The 24,370-nt window shown below is 43.2% G+C and overlaps 1 protein-coding gene across 1 annotated transcript in view; it reads right to left on the bottom strand.

Moving 5' to 3' along the window:
* The window catches only part of LOC138300422 (gamma-aminobutyric acid receptor subunit pi-like), a 734,504-nt gene that overhangs the window by 300,672 nt on the left and 409,462 nt on the right, over positions 1-24,370 (bottom strand). The window contains exon 3 of the mRNA XM_069239770.1: positions 17,176-17,288. Within this exon, the coding sequence (XP_069095871.1) occupies positions 17,176-17,288 (113 nt within the window). The remainder of the gene's footprint in view (positions 1-17,175; positions 17,289-24,370) is intronic.

The raw sequence follows: 24,370 nt of genomic DNA, 5'->3' as shown, positions 1-24,370 counted from the left end.
ACTTTTCAGACTAAAGCAATTTAAGATCACTAGAATTCTTCTTTCAACATATCACGCTCCAAATTTCATGGCACTACTATGAACTTCCCTGGACCTTTTTGATTAACCAATCACACCTGATCTTAATTAGGGATTTTAAATATTGGGCCAAAGATCCTAAGGTGGGAGTCAAGGATAATGCATTTCTGGAGCTTCTGTCATCTTTAAATATCAAACAGTTAATTCATGCTCCTACGTGTTAGCCTGGTAATAGCTTGGATTTATTATGGACTTATAATATTGGAAAGGTAGTCTTTCCATTTCTTCTTGTATATGATCTGTTTGTTCCCTAATTCGTTTTTCACTTGAAGCTACTGATGAGGTCATTCCAACAGCTATCAAACAAATAATGTGCCAGTGGCACAAATTAAATCCAGTAGAGATGACAAAAACACTACCTTACTCATTTTATGAACCCCCATCCTAGTTATATATATCCATTCAGCCTTTTAAAGCTGCCTTAATGATGCTCCTGTCCGACAGCTGCCTTTGATTAAGGTTGCAAAACCTATACTATGTCGCTTAGGCAAAAGTGTTGAAACTACAAAGAAAATGCCAGAGTGAAATTTAAGAAAGATCTGTAAGATTATATGCAACCTACCTCTAACCCTAGAACAGCATTCTTTACCAACAAGATTAAGAAAGCACTAATATTCAGTAGAAGTGTTCAAAACGGATAAATAAAATGTCCTCTAACAAGAAGACTTCATTAGGAATCTTCCTTTATCGAAACTTGTGCGGCCACTTCAATTCCTCTTTCTTGGACATAATGAGGGATATAGGAGATTGTATTGATAAAGAGGTTTATTAACCAGTAAAAAATAATGCTTTTTCAATGCTATAATAATAGATGCATTTTCGTTATTCAACCTGGATACTCCTCAGAAACAATAATCTCAAAAGTACAGTTGGGCTCATAGTACTTTTCCTGCCCACCCATGATTTTTAAGCAATTGTGGTCAATGATTCTAAACCAACTCTTGCCTTTGCTTAACACCTCCCTAATCCATCGACTGGTATTTTAATCTTTAAAAAATGCAGCAGTAATACCTCTCTTGAAACAAATGGGATCAATTTCATAACTGTTAGAGAATTACCGACCCATATTGTTGCTACCATTCTGTGCAAACATTTTGGAAACTTACTTCAATATTATCTGTGATCATCGCCACAGTTTCACCTTTCTGGACCTGCCCAGTTGGGCTTCCACCCTGACCATAATACTGTATCAGTTTTGTTGGCAAGTATGGATGATTTTTAGAATGCAAGGTGACACTTGTGATGTTCTAGCCTTAGTTTTACTGGACTTTGTTTTTGACCCGGTTTCCTATAACATCTTGCTCAGCTGTGTAGAAACCACTAAATTTACTGATCATGCATCATCTTTGTTGTATTCTTTTCTGTTGGACCTGGCCTTCTTTTCAGGGTCACCGCCAAAGTTTTTGCCTTCCTCCTCCTATTTCTGCTGAATTCAGTTTTGTTTGCCTTTCGACTCTGTGTACTTTACCGCTGCTAAACAGTGCTAAAGTGCTTGTGTTTCCTGCTTAAAACATGGTAACATTGTCTTTTACCCAATTACCATATTTAATGTACTTAGGGCCTCAATACGAGTTTGGAAGCCATAGCAGTGGCTTCTTCCCCAAGAGTATTACAGTTTTTCACACCAGGCAGTCCAGTGGGAACATTGTATCACGCTGTTACTGCTGGGCTGACCAGCAGTAAAAGTGTTACGGTATTGGTCTCAGGTCTCATAATGGAGCTAAGGCCAATACGTAGCACACAAGCACCATCGGAATGTGCACTGTCTTCAAAGCAGACATTGAGCATTCCGATCGTGCTGGGCAGGGGGCCCCCTGCACAGGCTTTCCGTCAGCCTTTCCATGGCAGATTGACTTCCATGGAAAGGCTGGCGGAAAGCTGAGTTGTAATCAGCATGGCAGTGTACAACTAGGAACGCCATCAGCCCATGAGGAACGGTTTTCCTGGTGGTGGCGGTGGTCTCATGGCGGGTCCGCCCACCAGGTTTGTATTGTGGTGGCCGGACCACCTGGAGTGCCGTGTTCTGACCATCACTGCAAGTGTGGCTGTCCTTGGACCACCATACTCGTAATGAGGGCCTGTAATTAAATGCTGCTAGTGGCCTGCAGCCCTGAGTGTGCCATCCACTTAGGTAACCATGTCTCAGGCCTGCCATTGCAGAGTCCATGTGAGCAGTTGTAAACTTCCATTTTGACCGGGCAAAATAAACTTTTACAAGGGCCAAAACGTATTTTTTAATACATACGTCATCCATACCTACGGTAGGCCCTGGAGAGCCCAGAAGGCAAAGTCCAATGTATTCTCCCATAGAATAACTTTGAAGTTGCCTTATTACATTTTATATGTGTAATTTCCAAATTGGAAGAGCTAACTGAATGATGAATGATGTCTCCGAAATCCTAATTTAAAATCCTAGCTCATAGTTAGTCAGGCTCTAAAATGCTACTTTTAGAAAGTTGGCATTTTCTTGTCTTAGCCATTTGGTGCCTGCAGCCTGTCTCTGGTCACATGACTGGATTTAGCTGTAGTTGGGCTTTGTGTACTCCTCTTAGAAAGCCACACAGAATGGCAGATTATGTGGGACTGGATGGGCCATCACTTGCAGGATGGGGGTAGGAGCTGGGTTCATCCTCACTTACACCTAAATACACAGAATCCCTCCTGTAGTTAGTCTGAAGTCAGGACCAGGAAGACAGAGCATCAATGCACTTCAAAAACACTGTGTAGAAGCTTCTCCCACCTTCCCGAACTAGGGCACCCCTATATAAAAGAACCACCACTTCAGTACATTTCTGCATCTGTGGATACTCTGCCGGGAAGAAGGACTGCTGCGCTGCTACAAGGACTTCCATTCTACTGGACTGCTACTCTGAAGGAACTGCATCCTTGCTGTGCTGACCTGCCCCCTGCATCCTTCTTTCCTGGGGAGGAAGAACGGGACATACAAACCTGTCTTCAACACAGGACCCCAAAATGACTCAAAGAGCTAGTCTGCTGGCCTCCTGATCTGAGCCTCAGGGACATAACAGGCTCCTTTACAGTTCCTGGACCCATCTTCAGTGCGTTCCTGACCCCCAAGAGGTGCCCTCAAGTCCTCAACCCTTGGTATGGCTCTGCAGGCTCTTAATTCAAGCTTTTGGGTTCTTCACAACAACGAACGGGCCAGTTCACACCAGAACCGCAACGCTTGCACTAAAGAAAAATCTCAAGCCACTGCCAGTCCATCTCTTTGCACAGCAGCATCAACCACTTACGGGGGACCGCCAGCACAAAGCACTAGTCCGCCTGTCCACGTTGCCTGGTCTGCTTCTCACATCACACAGATCACCACCCATGATGATCTCCTTGCTCCTTGTTACCCCCTCCAACACGAACACTCGTGACTCATAACTAGAGATGGTAAACTTCAGCGGGATTAATCTGGCACTGTATCCAATCTGCGCTCCATCACGGTCGTCTTGGACTTTTGACTTTTACCCAACCCAGTGTGAACAGGTAGCCATGGTTGCTGCTTTATGGTTTTAGGCGCTATTTTGCTTTTTATTCTTCATACATCCGGTTCCACTGTTTGTATTTTTATTTATTTAGTCTTGTTTTATCTTTTTAATTCTGCTCTATGTTTCTAATCTGGTGTGGAATCTTTTTGTGTTGTGTTTTCAATGTTTTACTGTTTGAAGTGTTTCACAAATACTTTACACATTGCCTCTAGGTTAAGCATGACTCCTTTGTGCCAAATCTACCTGGGTGTTAATTTGTGGTTTCCTTGTGTCTTACCCTGGCTGGAATGGTGTTTGCTGCTTGTCCAGGGCTCACACCCAAGTCAACAAGTAGCCCAGTTGCTAACATTTTCTATCTAATCGAACCTAGACCGGCCATTGGCACTTTTTGTGGCCGAAATATGTTTTAAAAAACTGTGGTTTCCCTCAGGGATCCACATTTTCTCCACCTTTGCTCAATATCTACATTCAAATACTCATTAAGGAATTGTCGGCCCAGGGTATACAAACTCTTCGTATGCTGATGATTCACAGGTTCTACTATCACTGGGTGATCAACTCTCCTCCCAACTTGCACTGCAAGGCCTGATTCATTTGGAATTAGATAGGAAACAATCATTCTAACACTAAGGGGGTGATTCTGATTCTGGCGGGCGGCGGAGGCCGCCCGCCAGAATTCCGCCCCCATTATACCGCTCCGCGGTCAGAAGACCGCGGAGGGTATTATGAGTTTTTCCCTGGGCTGGCGGGCGGTCTTTTGCAGCCCAGGGAAAAACTCCCTTCCCACGAGGATGCCGGCTCGTAATCGAGCCGGCGGAGTGGGAAGGTGCGACGGGTGCAGTGGCACCCGTCGCGTATTTCAGTGTCTGCAAGGCAGACACTGAAATACTTTGCGGGGCCCTCTTACGGGGGCCCCTGCCGTGCCCATGCCATTGGCATGGGCACGGCAGGGGCCCCCATGGGCCCCGCGACCCCCCCTACCGCCATCCTGTTCATGGCGGCTTTCCCGCCATGAACAGGATGGCGGTAGGGGGGGTCAGAATCCTCATGGCTGCGGAGCGCGCTCCACAGCCATGAAGGATTCAAACGAGCAGCGGAAAGTCAGCGGGAGACCGCTGACTTTCCGCTTCTGACCGCGGCTGAACCGCCGCAGTCAGAATGCTCGTTGGAGCACCACCAGCCTGTTGGCGGTGCTCCCGTGGTCGGTGGCCCTGGCGGCGTCAGAATGACCCCCTAAGTCCTGAAAAGTCTAAGGTGTTAGTCTTTACCCAACAAACTTGAATTATGAAGAAAATACTACTGGTCCCAAGAGATGGACACAGTGTCCACTCTTTCGGTCTCAACAAACATTTAAGAGTAGTAGATTGAAACCCCTCAATGAAATATCACATCTCTTTTGTGGCTTCGATCTATGTATCCCTTTTCAGGCAGGTTGTGAATTTGGGGCTTTATTTAACACCTGAGTCTTTCAACATGGTGATTGGACCCTCATGGTATTAAGAATTGTTTAAGCGAATTCACTGTACGTGGGTATTCTGGCTATAGTAGTACAAAGGCTACAAGTTGTCCAGATCACTGCAGCACATTTTGTTCTAAACATGCCACAACCATCTCATGCCACTCCATCACTTAAGCATCTTCATTGGCTACCAGTGAGATTTAGGGGCATATCTATTATAGTATCGTGTCACCCTTAAACCATGCAAGGAGGTGCAAGGGCGACCCAACACTAAAGTCAGATTGATCAAGTCATGCAAGGCCATCTTGAGTGGCCCTGCATGGTTTGCTAAATCTAGAGTAACTCAAGGCAACACTAATTGCTGCCTTGTGTTACTTTTCCTCAAGGAAGCATTACAAGGATGAAGCACGGGTGTTCCCACACACCCACTCATGTATTTTGGCATATTCCCAGATTTACCATTAGTGGTAGACCTTGGAATGCATCAAATTCCTACTCCCCCCCACCCCACCCAGGAGGTGTAACAAGGGGAACTATGTTTATTTCTCCTTATTATTTGCTCTTTCTACATGTGCTGAGAGGAAAATGCCTACCAGGATTGTTGTTGTACAGGAAGGAGTCCCTTCCTGCACAAAACAAATCCTGCCTGTAACACAGGTACCCTTGCTCCATGGCGCGGGGTGCCTGCATTGGCACTAGGCTTCTAATTCTTTGTCAGCACAGACAGAGGACAGGAAAGTGCTACATCTTAATAGATATGGTGCATTCCTGCCCTTCCTTTTTCATGCAATGTTTGTGTAAGTTCGATAAATCTTGCCCCAAGAGTGAAATTTACGACTCTCCCTATAATCTTCAGAGCTCATAAAGGACAAGCTGCTTCATTCATTTACAAGCAGATCACAAGGTATTCTCCATCTCATACTCTATAGTTCCCTTCTGCACACCTTTTGTCGGTCCCAAGAATTGCCTTATTTAGATTAGAAGGCTGTACCTTTTCAGTTCATGCACTATCTTTTTGGAATTCTCTTCTGATTTTGCTCGGAATTGAAATTGAATTTCTTTCTGTCAGAAAAGCCTTAAAGACCTAGCAATTCTCTAAAGCCTATGCTCGTCACATCTGAAAAGTATTCACAATTTTTTATACTTTGGTGTTTATTAATATCATTCTGGCAGGTTGTGCTATTACAAGATTTGCCCAGAAGAAAACAGGGAATGAAAATCATGTGCTATAGGTACGACTGTCAGGCACCATCATAAGCTGACTGTAGACAGAGAAATAAGTCATCTGGGACTATTAAGGCCCTGATTACAATTTGGTTGGTGTATTCCTGTCTTGAGGACCTCTTGGATCTGAGTTTGTTGCCCCATTTTCTTAGCTTCATTTTATATTTCATATTTTACACTTTTTATCTGCATCGCTTTAGATGTGACATTTTACACATTTCACTTGCATGATATTAATCTAGGAATATATGGTACGAGTTGCTTGTTTTAGTTAGTCTTTTCTCAACATATATTCAGTACTTTCTGTTCAAGGCTTGGAACCCAGTACATGATATCCTAGTGCTTGTGTTGCTCGTTCAGGAGACAGCTTCTAACATCCAGACATAGCATAGCGTCAGAGCTGTATTTATAACTCAGTGTGGTTTGATTATATAAATGATGCATTGACCCAGAAGGAACAGAGGGGCATTCCAGCCGTGATCATTCTGGGACAAAGGCTGCATCTGACATGCAGCTCTGCTGGCACTAATCTACCAGCTTCCTGAGAGGATTATCATCCACACCACAGGCTGACTCCTGACATCATTCCCAGGTATGGGGCTAAGGCTAATCCTAATCCTATAGATTCGGCAGGCAGAAGTGCACACCAGCTATGCTGTCAGTATAGTCTTAGGGTTAGGTAGGAACCTCAAGAACTTCTAGAGCTCATTTACCACAGTTGGATTGTTCTTTATTTTTACCATTTTCGTTATGCTGGTCACTTTGCCTTGTTTCATCTGCCTAATTATTACAGCTTAATGTCTCTATGTAAGATTATGATTGTTTCAATAAATGTATTGAAGACTTATCTTGCATCCCTCTTGTGTTTTGCCTGGGCACACCATATGAGCGTGTACATATTTAAGACATCTGATATTTATGGGATGCTTTAAATTCTTCAACCTTTGTTAGACTTTGGCATGCCAAAAATGCTAAGATTTAAAGGGGAAAATCATACAATATTTACAGTCTCATGCAGATTTTGTACATTAAACACCAAAATTCACGTTATTCCCCACCAACTCATAATAAGTGCTATAAATCGCACCCAATAAATAACATCACCTGTGGTATTATTTTTTATCAGGTGGGATAAATAGGACCTAAAATCTTAATGAGTCTTGAAGCGAGGACAGCAGGTTTTTGTCAGGGTTGTGCATTGAAAGGAGGAATGGGCAGAAAGGAGGGAGAGCTCGGGAGACTCCTGATTGGGTAGGGTTTTTGTGAGTGATCTTGATGAGGGATAGGGTAGGGTCACATCTCAGATCGCGAAGAAAAGTAAGAGTGGTGACAGGGGACATCCTTACAGTTCCCGGGTGGGGACGGTGACAGATGCATGGCTATAAGATGGAACAATCTCATCTATTGTTAAAAAGGTCCCCACACTGTAATGAAGACATTAATTTGTCATTCAATCTGTATGTTGGGCTCTCAAAGCTAGTCACTCTATGAAGATTTGTCTGCCACTATTTACATATAAGTGTGATGCGATGTCGCCAGTGTCGAAGAATGTAGGGTTTGATCACTGCAAAGGAGGTTGCCAATTCTTTGTGCTCATGGGTCATAAAATTTGGTGAGACAGAGATGAGGGCTAGCTGGGGGGAGAGTTTGATGTAGAAGTGGGTATCAAGGCAGAGAAGGGACCAGACCACTGCCCATTAGCTGGTGAGCATCGGCATGACCAAAGAAAATCATATAGAGTGCCATGATCTGCAGTGCAATTCCAACAATGGTTGTGGGGTGATAATTTGGCACGTTTGAGTTTCCATTGTGATCAATACCAGACATGGACTACTTTAAAGTGTAGGAATTTCAGTCTAGATTCCTGGAGAACCATGTTGTGGTCTGCCAGTACTCTTTCTGCGAGTAAGTCTTACCCAGGCTAATCTAGTCAGGTTGTTGGAAAGGCCAGAGTTTTAGAATTTACTGAGTACTCCATACAGTCCAGAGACTGCCCCCAATAGGTTCCCAGAGCATGGAGGTGTTGAAGGCTAGGCAAGATGCAAAACTTAAATGACTGAGTTCCAACTATGGCTTGCAAGCAGTGGGTTAGTTGATGATAATACCATTGATCCTCTGGCTAACATCCAAATTTCCTCCTCAAAGCAGGCAGGTAACAACTTCAGTAGTTCATTGTCTTACATGTTATCCATCCACTTGAGGCCCTTTGCATACCAGGACACCCAAAGGATTGGTTTACCTCCAATACAGAGGGCCATGTTGTACCACAGTGGTACTTCATGGTGCAGTAATGATGGGATACCACAAGTTTATGAGCCCCTTTCCAGGACACCACCACTGCTGCAAGAATAGGATTGGAGGTCATCATGACATTAAAGTTGTTCACGTTTGTCATCAGGGAAGGATATGTAATATTGAGAAGATGGCATTCGAGGAGTACTCATCGGGGGGCTCCCTCAAAGGGCCTTGGTACACTGCCATCTGCAATAAATGAAAGGCTTAAATGTATGATTTCATGTAGGGTAGTTGCAAGACCCCAGCTGTCATATTTGCCCATAGATGGGATGTTTGGAGCCTCTGCGTGCATAAGCTTCAAATATAGGAGTTGATGTCCACCCCTATATCTGCCAGGAGTTTGCTAGTTATTGTTAGAGGAAACATACCAAAGAGATAGCAGAATCTGGGGGCTGCCATAAGTTTAATAATCTGAACCTTCCCCCAGAGGGAAAGGTTGAGGTGCAACCACCTCAGAAAATCCTGCTATTTTCCTTATATAAATGGGAGGAGGTAGCCCTCCGCCATGCGAGAGAGACCTCTGTTGATTCTGATGCCCAGATAGCAGAGCCCCCGCAGACCCATCTCATATTATACCTGTGGATGCACATCACTGTAGATGACTGGGACAGAGGGAGCACCTTGCATTTTGACCAGTTGGTTTTGTAACCCAATACCCAAGAGAAATCCTCCATGATGTACATGGCTTCAGCTATCGAGGCACGGGGATAGGGCAAGAGAGGCAGATTTTTGTCCACATAGAGAAGGGCTTTAAACTCTTCTAGGGTGGGCAAGGCACCTTTCATCTCCTGTGTCAGATGTAGGACCACTGCTAGAAGTTCAAAGGCCAGTAGTGAGAGGAGTGGAGACAAAAGGCAGCCCTGACAAGTGTGATGCTATTCACCCTATATCAAGGCCCAGTAGAACTTGGCTATGGTACGCTAGTCCGGCTTCTAGGATTTCACAGTGGGTAATGTGTGATAGTAGCTGTCCATTGAGTAGGTATTAGTCTATATGATACTGGGTCTCTCATGGGGCAAGAGAAGAAAGTATGATCCTTGACGCTCAGATGGAATAATTGCCAGATGTCCACTAACGTGTGATCCTCTGCAAGATCTCAGAGTCAGGCTGTGTCCTTTCAGTTATGCACATCACCACATCTAGTCCTATCCAGCATTGGGTCTGATGCTAAGTTCCAAGCGCATACAACAGCATAGGCATCTTGCTAAGTGGGGACAAAAGGAAGAACAGACATGCCATACAGCAAGTTTTATATGTGGTGGGCACATATATAGAGCCCACAATTATCATCTCCCTGAGGATCTGTAGCTTGGCCCGTACCAAGTCACCTGACTCATCCATCACATTTTAATAGTTTTACATGGGAGACTCTTCCCTATGAAGGTTGCCACCCCACATTTATTAAGCACCTGTTCGAGGAGGATGCATCTCCTTACTCATTGACTGATCCACTACTGCTGATGACAGTGCACACCAGTTCCCGTTTAAGCTTGGATAATTCTGCATAGGATAGATCGGTCTCCTGCAACAGGCCCTTAGCTGTATGTTATATGCAGAGGTAGTGCAAGATTTTTAATGTTGTGGCTCATGCCATTAACACTTATGGAGATCAGGGTCAATAGTGCAGTTGACGTGATAAAATGTAATAAACCTTGGAAATGACTAGGGAAGATTTGAGATAGAGGAAACAAGATATCCGTCAAGGTGAAGGGGGAAGCTAATAGGGGAGGGTACCCCAAGAGATAGATTCCTCAAAGTTCTCCAGATGGGCTTGATCTCTGCCATTGGTGCCAGAGCACCACCCCAATCGGTGTCCAGATGGATGGGTAAGAGCATGTAATTACTGATCTATAATCATGGGCACACTGACCACCCTAAAAAGGAAGACAGGACATTATATATCTAAGAATACCCTCTTAAACTGGAGTCATGGTCTAAACATGTAAAACATGAATTTACATGTATAGGTCTTTCTTTGCTGCAGGCAAAAAGGTAAATAGCTCAATGTGGAAGGAGGCAGCACCTCCCCTTTCCCCCAGCACAGCAGGCAGGGAGGTAGAAACTAAGCATTGGGCAGAAAAGAAAATAGGAGTGATAAAGATCTAACAAATACATGGGGGAAAAGAGAGTAGTGATGACCTGGAATTCCCTAATCATGTAAATCCCTACGCTTTCACATCAACCACCACATTTTGTTTGGATCTACAACAATGGCACCATGCCCAAACGACAGGGCGGGTGGCCTGAAAGGCGGGAAGGAGAAAGCAAAAAAAACATATGTGAAGGGAGGTGACAAGTTGTGCTCATGGATTTAAAAGCAGTATGCGAAGGCAGGGAATGGGCACGAGAGACTGTTGCATTCTAAGTATTACAAATCTTTACTAGTTATCACTAATATCACTTGAGTCATAGTATGAAAGAAATTATGCTAATGAGAAATCATGCATGCACTATAGCACTTTTCTTCTTCTTGTCACAGCAGAAATAGCCAACATGTGTAGTGCTCCTTCACGCAATTTAGCTTAGGGTTTTTATAGCCTTGCAGGGTCTTTCTAGGTCATATTTTAATTGGGGCAGTTGTTTCTGCTTACTGGAATATTAAAATTCGAAATATCCTATGGATTCTGTCTGCCTCTAAATATTTTTTCACCTAGTTTGTTTGCTTTTCCTCTTTTACTGCTTTTTCTAGACCCTGGAAAGCTGTATTGGGGATGTCAGGTGATCCGAGATTGGCTCTTGTAAGATAGGGTGAGTGATTTTAAAAGCTTTATCTATTTTTGTTCTCTTTTTCTACTGAAATCTGCCATTTAGTAATTGTTTGTTTATTGTTCAATGTGAGCTTTACATTTGTATACCCTTTTCTATAGCTCTTTTAAGGGGTTCGTTAGGGTTTACAAACTTCACCGATATAATACTAGGCCCTAGGTTGGTGTTAGATCTAATCGGGTGACTCCAACCTGAACATTCATGTGATTATGGATAGGTGTTTTGTTCTTCTGCTACTTTATTCATAATTACATGAATGCTGGGGTTAAGGATCACTCAGTCTGACCTAATACCACTCTGTAGACTAGCTTTATAAGGGTGATATCTTCCTAAATGAGAAGCATTTTTTGAAAAGTACAAAATATGCCTTTAATGAAGGAAGGCAGTTTTTAAAAACAAATATTTCCGTTTTCAGAAAGCAAATGCAGGGACAGACGATCTGACCTATTAGTGCACGGGTCACATTACTAATTGGATTCACAAATGAATAAATTGCATATGCCTGGTTTTCAAACAGAATTGACACATTAGGGCTGGCCAAAGTTTGGAAAGAAACTTCATCCAGTTTGTGGAGAAAAATCTTGAAACTTTTTAAAAACACAAGACAAATTAACAAATGATGATGCCTGTCGTAGCAAACTTTACAGAAGCACAAAAGGATGATGGACGGAGTGCTGAACAATGCAAACACTCACCCCCAGTCACAGATCTTGGTTTAATCCATTGTTCTTTTGCTCACCATGCCACCCCAGTTTGGACCCAGCCATATGCAAATCAGTCTTGCCTCTGTTCCTCATTGGAACAGTCCAGCCCGAACTACCAGGCCAGGGTCTCCCTGGACCGGAAACAAGCATCCTGGAACAGGTTTAAAAGTATCACCCTTCATCAGCCAAGCTAGCTTGAATCCAGTGGCACCGTGAGCAAGGGACCCACATCTGGGCATACCATTCCCACTTAGGGCAACTTTACCAACACAAAAGGATGATGGACCGAGTGCTGAACAATGCAAGCACTCACCCCCAGTTACAGTTCTGGGTTTAAACCATCATTCTTTTGCTCACCATGCCACCCCAGTCTGGACCCAGCCATATGCAAATCAGTCTTGACCCTGTTCCTCATGGGAACAGTCCAGCCCAAACTGCCATGCCAGGTCCTCCCTGGACCGGAAACAAGCATCCTGGGACCAGTTTCAGAGTACCCCACTTCATCAGCCAGGCTAGCTTGAATCCAGTGGCACAGTGAGCAAGGGATCCACATCTGGGCATATCCTTCCCACTTAAGACAACTTTAGCAACAGAAAAGGATGATGGACGGAGTGATGAACAATGCAAACACTCCCCCCCCAGTCACAGATATAGGTTTAATCCGTTGTTCTTTTGATCACCATGCCACCCCAGTTTGGACCCAGCCATATGGAAATCAGTCTTGACTCTGCTCCTCATTGGAACAGTCCAGCCCAAACTGCCAGGCCAGCTCCTCCCTGGACCGGAAACAAGCATCCTGGGACCAGTTTCAGAGTATCCCCCTTCATCAGCCAGGCTAGCTGGAATCCAGTGGCACAGTGAGCAAGGGACCCACATCTGGGCATATCCTTCCCACTTAGGACAACTTTAGCAACACAAAAGGATGATGGACGGAGTGATGAACAATGCAAACACTCACCCCCAGTCACAGATATAGGTTTACTCCGTTGTTCTTTTGCTCACCATGCCACCCTAGTTTGGACACAGCCACATGCAAATCAGTCTTGACTCTGTTCCTCATTGGAACAGTCTAACCCAAACTGCCAGGCCAGGTCCTCCTTGGACCAGAAACAAGCATCCTGGGACAGGTTTCAAGGTATCACCCTTCATCAGCCAGGCTAGCTTGAATCCAGTGGCACAGTGAGCAAGGGACCCACATCTGGGCATATCCTTCCCACTTAGGACAACTTTAGCAACACAAAAGGATGATGGATGGAGTGCTGAACAATGCAAGCATTCACCCCCAGTTACAGACCTGGGTTTAAAACATCGTTCTTTTGCTCACCATGCCACCCCAGTTTGGACCCAGCCATATGCAAATCAGTCTTGTCCCTCTTCCTAGTGGGAACAGTCCAGCCCAAACTGCCAGAGAGATGAAACAAAATTATTAAATCGTCTTTTATTTAATAAGTTGTTTAATAATATTTGCATCTTCTTTCCGTTTAAATAAATAATTACTTTTCAATGGAAAAGCTGATGATGCAAATGTAAAATTCAGTGGGCTGCGAAATCATTTTCAAATCAATGGAAGTAAATTCAGGTGGGCTAGGTAGCGCAGGACAGAGTACATGCCACCATGTATCCCATATATTTTGAAAAATAAGGAACTTCCTCACCAATAACTGGAGGTGATAAAGTTACTAATGAAAATAAATATATAGAGGATATATTTGACGAAAGAATAATTTTATATTGCGTTTTCTTTAATAAATAGCAAATACCAAACTAAGGCCCATATGTATGCTTTTTTAGGGCCGCATTTCTGCCACTTTTTGACGCAAAAACGGTGCAAACTTACAAAATACAATTGTGCCGCTTTTGCGTCAAAAAATGACGCAAAAGCGGTGCTAAAGTAGTATAATAGTGGCCCTAAGGGCCTGATTTAAAGTTTGACACAGGGACTTACTCTCTTACTCCCTCACAAACGCGATATAACAATTCCATAATATCCTATGGAAATCTTAAAACAGCGTACAGGACATCTGTCAAGTGTGTTACAGAATAACCCTTCAGCCAAACTTTAAATAGGGCCCTAAGTATGGAATTATATAAACTTACCCTAATAGCGAAAATCTATAGCTCAATGTAAGTGATCGTAAATGGGGATGTGTTTGACATATGGGGCCTGATTCTAACTTTGGAGGACGGTGTTAAACCGTCCCAAAAGTGGCGGATATACCACCTACCGTATTACGAGTTCCATAGGATATAATGGACTCGTAATACGGTAGGTGGTATATCCGCCACTTTTGGGACGGTTTAACACCGTCCTCCAAAGTTAGAATCAGGCCCATGGTGTTTTATGTTGAATTTATGGATTCTTCTGAAATAGCACTCTTAAATTCACTGAATTAAATTTAGGATTTGAGAGATGGAAAGTCCGACCAAGGGAATTTCAATGAGGAGTACAGCTAATGGATTTACTACTGAAGAATGTAGTTATAGAAAAAAGACTATTTACATTATCAGGTTGGTAAAATGAAATCCAAGGGAAAATTATATTTTTCTCGGTTGGTCTGAATCACAAAAGTATTTTTGGGCATACAAGTAAGTATCTGCCAGATATCTCATTGATGCCTTCCCGGATCCCACAAAAGGTTCCCTCCAGGTAAGAATGCCTTTACAACTGTGGATTTCTTCACCACAAAAGGGATAGACGTGAACGTTCCTACGAGTGCTTTGCCTTGCATCTTTTGGATTGCCACAAACGTACATTTGCATTTATTCCCAAAATCAGGAGATGGCCACAGATGCACTCCAGTCAAGGACTGGATTAAAACGAAGGATGGAGAAGGGTACAAACTATCTCAGATGTGGAGCTGCTATAGGATTAAAGCTTTCTCCATTTGGAAAAAATCCTGAAGAGAAAGATTGTGAATGTGCAGCGTTACAATCTTTCTTTGAGGAATTTTTGAATATGTAGAATTACTCACTGGGAAATAGTTTGCCTCAGAGCATCATCTGACATTCCCAGTAGTATACTCTGAAATCTGCCTAGCAAAGCTTTCCAGGCATATTACCGCAAACGTTGATGCATAGCAAAAAGTTGAATATGTGCACAAGTATGTAGGTGTGCAGTGCATGCTTACCAAGGAATAAAGCTCACTACCTTTATATCATTTTACATTTGTTTCATGCAATGCAATATAATTAGAAATGTGGAAAGACAGAGCGCTGAAAACATTAACTAGGCACTCATCTCTGTGCTTAGTACATCCTTAATGATGTTAGACACAAACATGTCCAAATCAACGCCCTCTTTGCTGCCATATAGAAGCTAATGTTCTTTATACATGTATAACACCGTCTGTGCGAGATTTTTTTTCTTTTTTTCTTTCTTTCTTTCTTTCTTTCTTTCTTTCATTATGTATCTAACAAATGTATATAGCTGTGCGGAACAAAAAGGAATTAGATTAGTGTTTTGTTTACAGAATGCTATTTACAGTAGAATATATTGTAAGATCTTTGTTGGAGAAACATTCGAGATGTGAGGGGTCAGAACAATGTATGAATGAATAACAAGTGCGTACAGAGATTTTTGGTTAGAACATCAAATATGTTCTATACGATTGTGCTAGTGGGATTGCCATTAGGGTGCTGTTGCTTCTAGATTGAGGATTCTTAGCCTTTCTATAAAAAGAAAAGAAAAGCAGAGACTCACCTATACATGTACCATTTAATCCTAATTATTGAAACCTTTTTCCTCCTTTTATAAAGGTTTCTGTCTGTGCACATGGGTAACTGGTACAAGAATTGACTCTAATGCTTTTACATATTTCCTTACTTCATATTTATATAATACTTTCACAAGCCGGTTAACACTGCATTACATGACTTAATAGAGTCTAACTGTAGGGTCTGACCCGCACTTCTGGGTGTTACTCATGCACTAAAAAGGTGATAGCGTGTCATTTTTCTTTTGTAGTTATACTCATGGTATGTGGTGGCATTCTTGCCTGATTTAGCTTTGCACGCTTGGGTACACTAGACTGCCTTAATCTCCTGGTTTTTATTTTGTGTCTATGTTTCTGTATGACCCCTTTTGGCATGGGCCTTTCTACTTTTTGTCGTATTTTTGTTGTGTGACCATGTAGCAACCACCTGTTCTGGGTGTTTGAGTTTGCATGTTCTTGTCATGCTCCCGCATGTGGGGCCTCCATTTTAATCTATGATAAAGGAGCGTTGCTCTACCTTGGACTCTGTATGGGTCTGTGGCATTGTTGATATGGCCAGTGTTGTCATGACCATTTTACAGGGATGAGTGGTTGAGATGCTGCTAAATTCATGGTATTTTGCATTTGCAGTACTATTTTTGTTTGAGTGGTAAAGCATTAGCTGTGTTGTGTTCTTGCTCCCTTAGTCTTTTGACTGTGTAGTTGAAAGTTTGCTCACTGTCTTGAGGTCAATATGCGGAATGTTGTGCTTGTGATGTCACCAGAGACAGGAAAGATAATATGCCGGTGGACTGAGCTTGTGTCAACTTTGCAGCTGATGGAGTCTTGTGCGATGTAGATATTTCTTTTAACTAAAACCTACTGTCTTCTACTTGAACCGACTGGACGTCTTTAACATCTTCAGTGCCAAATATCACAGAGCAATTGCAGTGTCACAGCCCCATGTAATTGTGTTATCACTGCAGACCAAGATTTAAATGCAGACGCAGAAATAGTGTTTATATTTGTTTATATGGTTTTACACATGTAGAGGAAGCATCGGCTTTGTGCCGGTGCTAGTTTCATGTTTTTAATATCATGCTATATTGCATTATCACAATTTCAAATGCATTAAAACTATATCCCTCTAAACAGGAAAAACAGCACAGCTTTCGCATTATTTCAACACACTTTAAATTAGTGTATTAATATCACATATTACAATATTATTGAGCAAATAAAAATAATAATTTAAAAGGTGTACCATTAATAGGACAAAACGAATTTGTTATCATAAAGACATGCATTATTTCTGTTTGTAAAAGATTTGTAGAAACAGTTAATTCATTTGGCCTTATCTCTGCACCTACTAATGGCGTATAATGCATTTACAGAAGTTGCTTTTAAAACCATCAAACATACTATTAGACATAAAACCCACCATTTATAATGCTACTTACTGTCAAAGAACGGACGGAGGTACTTGTTGTACCCTTTCATTAATTTATGTATTGTTGGAGGAAGAATTTCACCTTCTTTTGCATCAGCGTTCACCTGGAAATTCTTCATTACACTAATAAACATAAAACAGACTATCAGAATTTTTTGCAAGGTAGAACTAAATTTTTTAGCAGGTTTCACACTTTTAGCGTTACAACCTCATAATTTCTGATGAATTAATAATGTAAGATCACAGATATAACAGAACACTTCTCACTTAATTCTCGTTCCAATATTTCACTTTCGAAGAAGAGGTACGTGCAAAAATATAAAGACAAGGGGGGGATAGTTTGATGCGAATGTGTGGGGTAAATGAAAAATTGGTACCATTCTGCCAGTCGGGGCAGTCATCATTCTGGACAAAAAAGTAATAACGAAACGAAGGAGACGAGAGGCAAAACGAATATTTGACAACTAGAAGTAAGCAATCACAAACAATGTTGGTTTTGCATCAGACCAAAATAAGGCTGATCATGTCACATCCATTCTCTGGTGAATAAAATTCCCTATTTTCTTTAAAAGGCTACAGTGGGGACACCGGAATGACAGATTATGGCCCTCATTCTGACCTTGGCGGGCGGCGGAGGCCGCCCGCCAAAGTCCCGCCGTCAGATTACCGTTCCGCGGTCGAAAGACCGCGGCGGTCATTCTGACTTTCCCGCTGGGCTGGCGGGCGGTCGCCTTCAGACCGCCAGCCAGCCCAGCGGGAAAGAGGCTTCCACGATGAAGCCGGCTCGGAATCGAGCCGGCGGAGTGGAAGCTGTGCGACGGGTGCAGTTGCACCCGTCGCGTATTTCACTGTCTGCGCAGCAGACAGTGAAATACATGTAGGGGCCCTCTTACGGGGGCCCCTGCAATGCCCATGCCAGTGGCATGGGCACTGCAGGGGCCCCCAGGGGCCCCGCGACCCCCCCTACCGCCATCCGGATCCCGGCGGTCCGACCGCCGGGATCTGGATGGCGGTAGGGGGGGTCGGAATCCCCGCGGCGGTGCAGCAAGCTGCGCCGCCGTGGAGGATTCAATGGGGCGGCGGTACACTGGCGGGAGCCCGCCAGTGGTGCCGGTCCGACCGCGGCTTTACCGCCGCGGTCGGAATCCCCATTGGAGCACCGCCGGCCTGTCGGCGGTGCTCCCGCGGTCCTCCGCCCTGGCGGTCAAAGACCGCCAGGGTCAGAATGACCACCTATGTCTCTTCATCAAATCAGGTAAACTGGCAGTGGTATTCTTGAATATATTTAGTGATACAGCTGTCCATGTCATGATGCTTATGTCCAGTAAGCCAGGTTCGTTTTAGTTAGCAGCAGTAAGCAGGTAGGTACATGGACAAAAACACAAAAGGCAGCACAGTTAAAAGATGAAGAACTACCAAGTGAAATAAAACAAACGAAACAGGACAAGGTGATGATAACGAGGAACAGAAGTGAAGGAATAAGTAATTTAAACAAACTCATTAAAAAAAATGGGAAAATGGAAAACCAATGTTAGTATTTAGGGAGTGGTGGACCAAACCTAAGCACCTCTTCATGCACAGCTTCTGATAGACTACAGGTAGATACAGGTCGGTGGTTCATCCCACTCAAAATGCTTTCTTTCAGACTGGGAAACATTCGTTGGGTTTCGGGGGAGGTTCAACAGAACATATCATGAATCTGCATTAGACTTATATTCAACACTGAACAGTGCCACTAAAACCCCAAGTGAATGGCAAAAAACTCACAGGGTCAAAAGCCGTAAAGCTGATGATGAAATCACCTCTTTTTTGATGGGTTATGTACCTTACCACAGTCCTTCAGAGAGAAAGTTTTGTATGTTCCAAAATAAAAAAAATAAAAAGGTTATGTAGCTTGTTCAAGGTGTCAAAATTCTCCTCACTTTTTAAAAAGGTCAATCGTCCATAATTCTATTAGTTAAAGCTGCGAGCTGGATCCTTACACCTCCAGTTTGGATCTACACCAAGTATTCCATTTCAAATGCTTTCTTGTATTTCTCTGCGGCACAGCTATTTTCCTTTGTCCAAAAGACCTTCCGCACTTCCTGGAGTTTCACAGAGGAAGTTAGGAGATAAGCCCAATTTTGAATAGTTTTGTTATTTCCCTCCAGGTGGGAACTTTCTCCCATGATTTTAGGACAGTCACAGCAGAGAGCTTGGTCAGTCACAGGCAAGATTCTTTAACACGATCTGGACCCCTACATCACTGAGGGACAGCAACAAAATACCCCACATACTTTCTCCCCAATATTTTGCAGCAAAGCACCATTATCTCTGAGCTAGGCATATGTTTTAAAACAAAAGTGATTCAAAGTAATTGATTCAACACACAATTCCATACTGGTAGCATAATTGTTCCCTTCTACTTAGCTCTGCCTCTCTTTAAAGTGGGATGCCCAGTTCAATAAATCAATAAAAGCTTTATTTCAGACAAAAATGTAACCATAAAAGCACACAACAAATATAGCAATAAAGCACTTTCGATAATGTAAAATAAAAAAAGTTAAAAACAGCTTTTGATAAAACCAACAAAAAACAATTTTCCACAATTACACGGATTAGCTCACAAGGCAAAAACAATAAATAACACACACATAGTTTCCTTATGTAACAGGTTAATACATATAAATTGCAGAACGTAGTGTATAGATTACAAGATTGGTTCAATAAAGTACGAATAACTTTCATTATAGCATGTAGCCTTCCTGTTAAAACATTAATGATTTCCTTCTACTAATTGCACATTTAAGAAAAGAACAAATGCTGGTACAGATAGATGGGAAATCAAGTTGTTGCAAATATGCAAGAGCTAATTTTGAGGGTCTAATCCTCTGATTTGGTAAAACTGAAATTAAGAACTGTTTAGTGAAATCAGTAAAAAATGTACAAAAGAAGGTACACTGCAATAGGCTTTGTGGAGCGGACTCAGCACATGGGCATATGAAGACTTTTGAGGGCTCAAACGTACCAAGGGGGAAACCAGGATGCCACCTCACAAAACTTAACCTAAACCTAGTGAGCAGTAGCCTGTTCCAAAAACCAATGATCCACTCTAGGAATGGTTCCCGGGATGGAAAAGTTTAAATCTCCGCATACTCTTGGAATGACTGTTTTGAATTCATGATCCTTCCTAAGGGCTCTCGATCGTTTATTGAATGCAGATTTTAACCAAGAAATATCCACGTTACATGTGGAAGAAGGATTAGTGAAAAGGGTCGGCCTACCTAATTTTGTTAATTCTGTTTTAATGTAGTCAAGGGAATTTTCATACCTCTCTCGTATACAAGGCAATGATTCCTAAGCTCTCTGTTCAACATGGCATGTGGATTCACCCAAGGGGACCACCACAGGATCGGGGGGTGGGAGGAAGGGGAATTGGGGAGAATTAACTTTATCCTCAGTGATCTCTATCCCAAGCTCCTCATTTAAAATATAATTGGAACATGCGGGTAAAATGCCCAGGAGCCACTTAAGAACCTTATTTTGTTCCACCTAAAGGGTGCTTGTATTTGAATATCCCCAAATTCCTGCACCATAGGTAAGTACCGGAAGGCACTCTTATAAACTTCCACAAGAAGGGAAACTTGTTTTCACCCAATTGACTTAGCCCGGCTAAAAATATGACTCATCAAGCTTAAACATTTCGGCCTCACTGTGGCTAAACATGTACCCTAGTTGCTCCTGGCATCCATAACTATGCCCAAGTATGAAAACACTGCAGTCTGAGCGACAGGTTGACCATGCAAGTAAATACCCTGCACCTTGTAACTTCTGGGCTTGCACACTATGATAAAAGTCTTTGGTTAGTAACAAGTCCTAGTGTCCCATAAAAGATACTAATTCCTAAAAATAAAACATAAGGCCTTTGGGGGATCTGGATAGTAATACCACATCATCTGCGTACAAAAAATTGGGACCTTTTTTCTACCATTTGAGAGGGCATCCAATACTGTAATTGAGAGGTCTGTGCCAATTCCATTGGTGTACAAAAGAAACAAACTAGGAGTCACAACGCTGCCCTGCGGCACCCCTTTCCCTAACTTAAAGCTATCAGTCCATTCGCCTGACGGGTCATACATCACATACTAGTGAAGGGCTCTCAAGAACTGCACCAAATCGTGCTCCACCCAAAGGTCAGATAAAATCACCCATAACTTCGACCTAATCATGTTGTTGAAGGCACAAGAGAGATCCATGAAGGCCAGGTAGACGGTGCCCTGCCTTGCGACAGTATGTTTACGGACCAGCAGATGGAGAGTTAGACATTGTTCCATCGTGCCAAGCTCCTCTCAGAACCCATACTACACCCACTTCAGCATCTCAGTCGCCTTGATCCAAGTGAGGAAGTGCTGATGTACAGGTCTTCTCGCCAACTTTACGGCTGAATCCAGCAGGTTTATTGCCCTATAAAATTCACAGGATTGCAGATTGCCTTTCTTAAAATTTGGCCTACTACAGCAGAGTGGCAAAACTGTTGAAGGCCCACTTTACAGACTGCATTAAAAGCGTTAAAAAGGAGGGGGACCCAGAGATCCCATGCCTATTTACATAGGTCCATAGAGACTGCATCCGGGCCTGGAGCTTTATCCAAGATTTCAGTGCAAGTAAATTCCACGGATAGTGGAAAGACCACCTCCTCTTCTTCATAACTATGAGTCGCCCTCAAGCAATAAACCTCTTTGAATTTGTCTACTCAGGTTTCTAGGATAATGGTAGTGACAACAGAATTGGGCTGAGCACGCATAGATCTAATCTTATTTGCCTCTAACCAGAAAGACCTGGTGTCCTTCTGCCTACAAGCATAATCAATTTATCCCCGGTCTCATTTTGCAGTTCATTATTCCTGTTCTGTGTTACTGCCTTATACTCCAATCTACATGTTCATATTTTGGATGTCTTCTTGGGTAGCTCTTTCAGGGCCTTATGCAGTGATGACGAAGCCTTCCTACAAGGCTAGTCAAACCACTTGGCATCTAGGGGCTCGGGTCTAATTGGCTTCCATAGCATTCTATGAATCTCCAAGTTCAGCTTGACAAATGAGCTAGCCCTCATCTTGTGTGCGGCTGAAGCAATAAGGCAATTGGTCACCAGGAGGTCAAGCTGTATATAAAGTAAGCTACATAAGTTGCACAGTATATCATCTGTACTTTGCACGGTGCACGTCGTCTTGCATATTCTGCAAGAAAACCATCACTGTTCATTACGAAATGCACCTCAAGATATGCATAAATAGAAAGCCATATTACTCAAGCCCTTCTGTATGCAGATGTCCTCACACACTGTGCTTGTTCATATATAATGTAGCTGCAAGAAGACATCTATTCTTTTGGAGTTTGTCCGGTGGGTGCATTTGTACCCACTGTTCCTCTGTGGTTTTCTGTTGAAATTCCTGTGCCTAGATAGACGTAATGTCTAGAAATCAAGATAGGAGAGTGCTTTTAACCTAACAGCAATATCTGAACTTCTCTTTTTAATGACCTAATGTATGCTATTTCTTTCTAGACAATCATATTCAGTCTATTTCCATCCACACTCAGATTTGTTCACTTGCCAAGGAAAAACGTTTGTTGATAGTCTTCTGTTTATGTTTGGTTGGAGAATCACTTCAGACAACAAATGTGCTCACTGTGAGTGTCTTGTTTCCACTACCATGGTGTTTGTGTTGACCAGACCAGGAGGTCTTTTGGTTCACCTTCAGGTAACCCTGTTTGTTTAAGCAACACTATTATTCAATCTGGTATTCGCAATTTCAGGTTTACGTAAATCTTTGAGGGCCGATTGCTAAGGATGATCATTGTGCACCCTCTAATTTACATTTGTCCAGGGTGCACAAATTAACAAGGGTACAATTTGCACCTGATTCTGTGTCTCATACATAGAAGCTGTACAATGTTCAGAGTTTAACACCTAGAATCTAGACACTATGGCCTTCATTACAACCTTGGTGGTAAATCCCGCTTACTGCCGTGCTGAAGGCCGCCAACATACCGTGGCAGAAATCTGCTACAGGTAGTACGACCCACAGCTTGTAATCCACCACAATACAGACACCCACACAAGTCCGCCATACCAAAGGTCAGTGATAAACTGGTGATAGCAAAACCTACAGTGTGACGGCAACAAGAATACGCCCACACTATCACGACCCACAAATCAACGCAGCGGTCTTTCAAACACGGTAATCCATTGGCGGTACACACCGCTGCGCTCAAAATACACACACTTTTACAAAACACAACCACATTGGACAATTCAAAATACACACACCTGATACACATACACACACCACACCCACACACTCACAACACTATAAAACACACACCTACATTACCCACAACCCCTTACAACATTCTTTCAAAAAGCCGAGCGAGAGAGAATAGCAAACACAACCCCATCATCTACAGGCACACAACATCATCACTCATACAACACCCACGCACCTCAAAGAACACACACCAACACAACACATCACACAGCACAACAAACAGCACCTCACACATCACCCACACCACATTATAGCACCTCAAAGACACCCCAGGCTCTCTGAGGAGGAGCTCAGGGTCATTGGTGGAGGAAATCATCCGGGAAGAGCCACAGCTTTTCGGATCACAGGTGCAGCAGACATCCATTGCTAGGAAGATGGAGCTATGGCGGAGAGTCGTCGACAGGGTCAATGCAGTGGGACAGCACCCCAGAACACGGGACGGCATCAAGAAGAGGTGGAACGACCTACGGGGGAAGGTGCGTTCCATGGTATCCAGACACCAGGTAGCTGTACAGAGGACTGGCGGTGGACCCCCACCTCTTCCCCCACAACTAACAACATGGGAGGAGCAAGTCTTAACAATCATGCATCCTGAGGGCCTCGCAGGAGTAGCAGGAGGACTGGACTCTGGTAAGTCAAATCTTTACTACTCCATCCTCCACCCCACCTGCATGCCATCACATACCAAAACCCTCACCTCCACCCCATCACTCCAACACCTCACATATGCCCGGCCATCACAACCCACCCATCCCAATACCAAGCCCTGAATGCAACACCTATGCATGGACCCCCATCACCAAAGCATGTCCAGTACAGATCCCCACCCAGACCCAAAAATCACTAATCACACACGGACAAACACATTAATGTAAGCACAGGAGTAGATGGTAACTGACCC

This window comes from Pleurodeles waltl, chromosome 6 (assembly GCF_031143425.1).
Source record: "Pleurodeles waltl isolate 20211129_DDA chromosome 6, aPleWal1.hap1.20221129, whole genome shotgun sequence".
Lineage (NCBI taxonomy): Eukaryota > Metazoa > Chordata > Amphibia > Caudata > Salamandridae > Pleurodeles > Pleurodeles waltl.
This window is presented reverse-complemented; position numbering and strand designations above follow the sequence as displayed.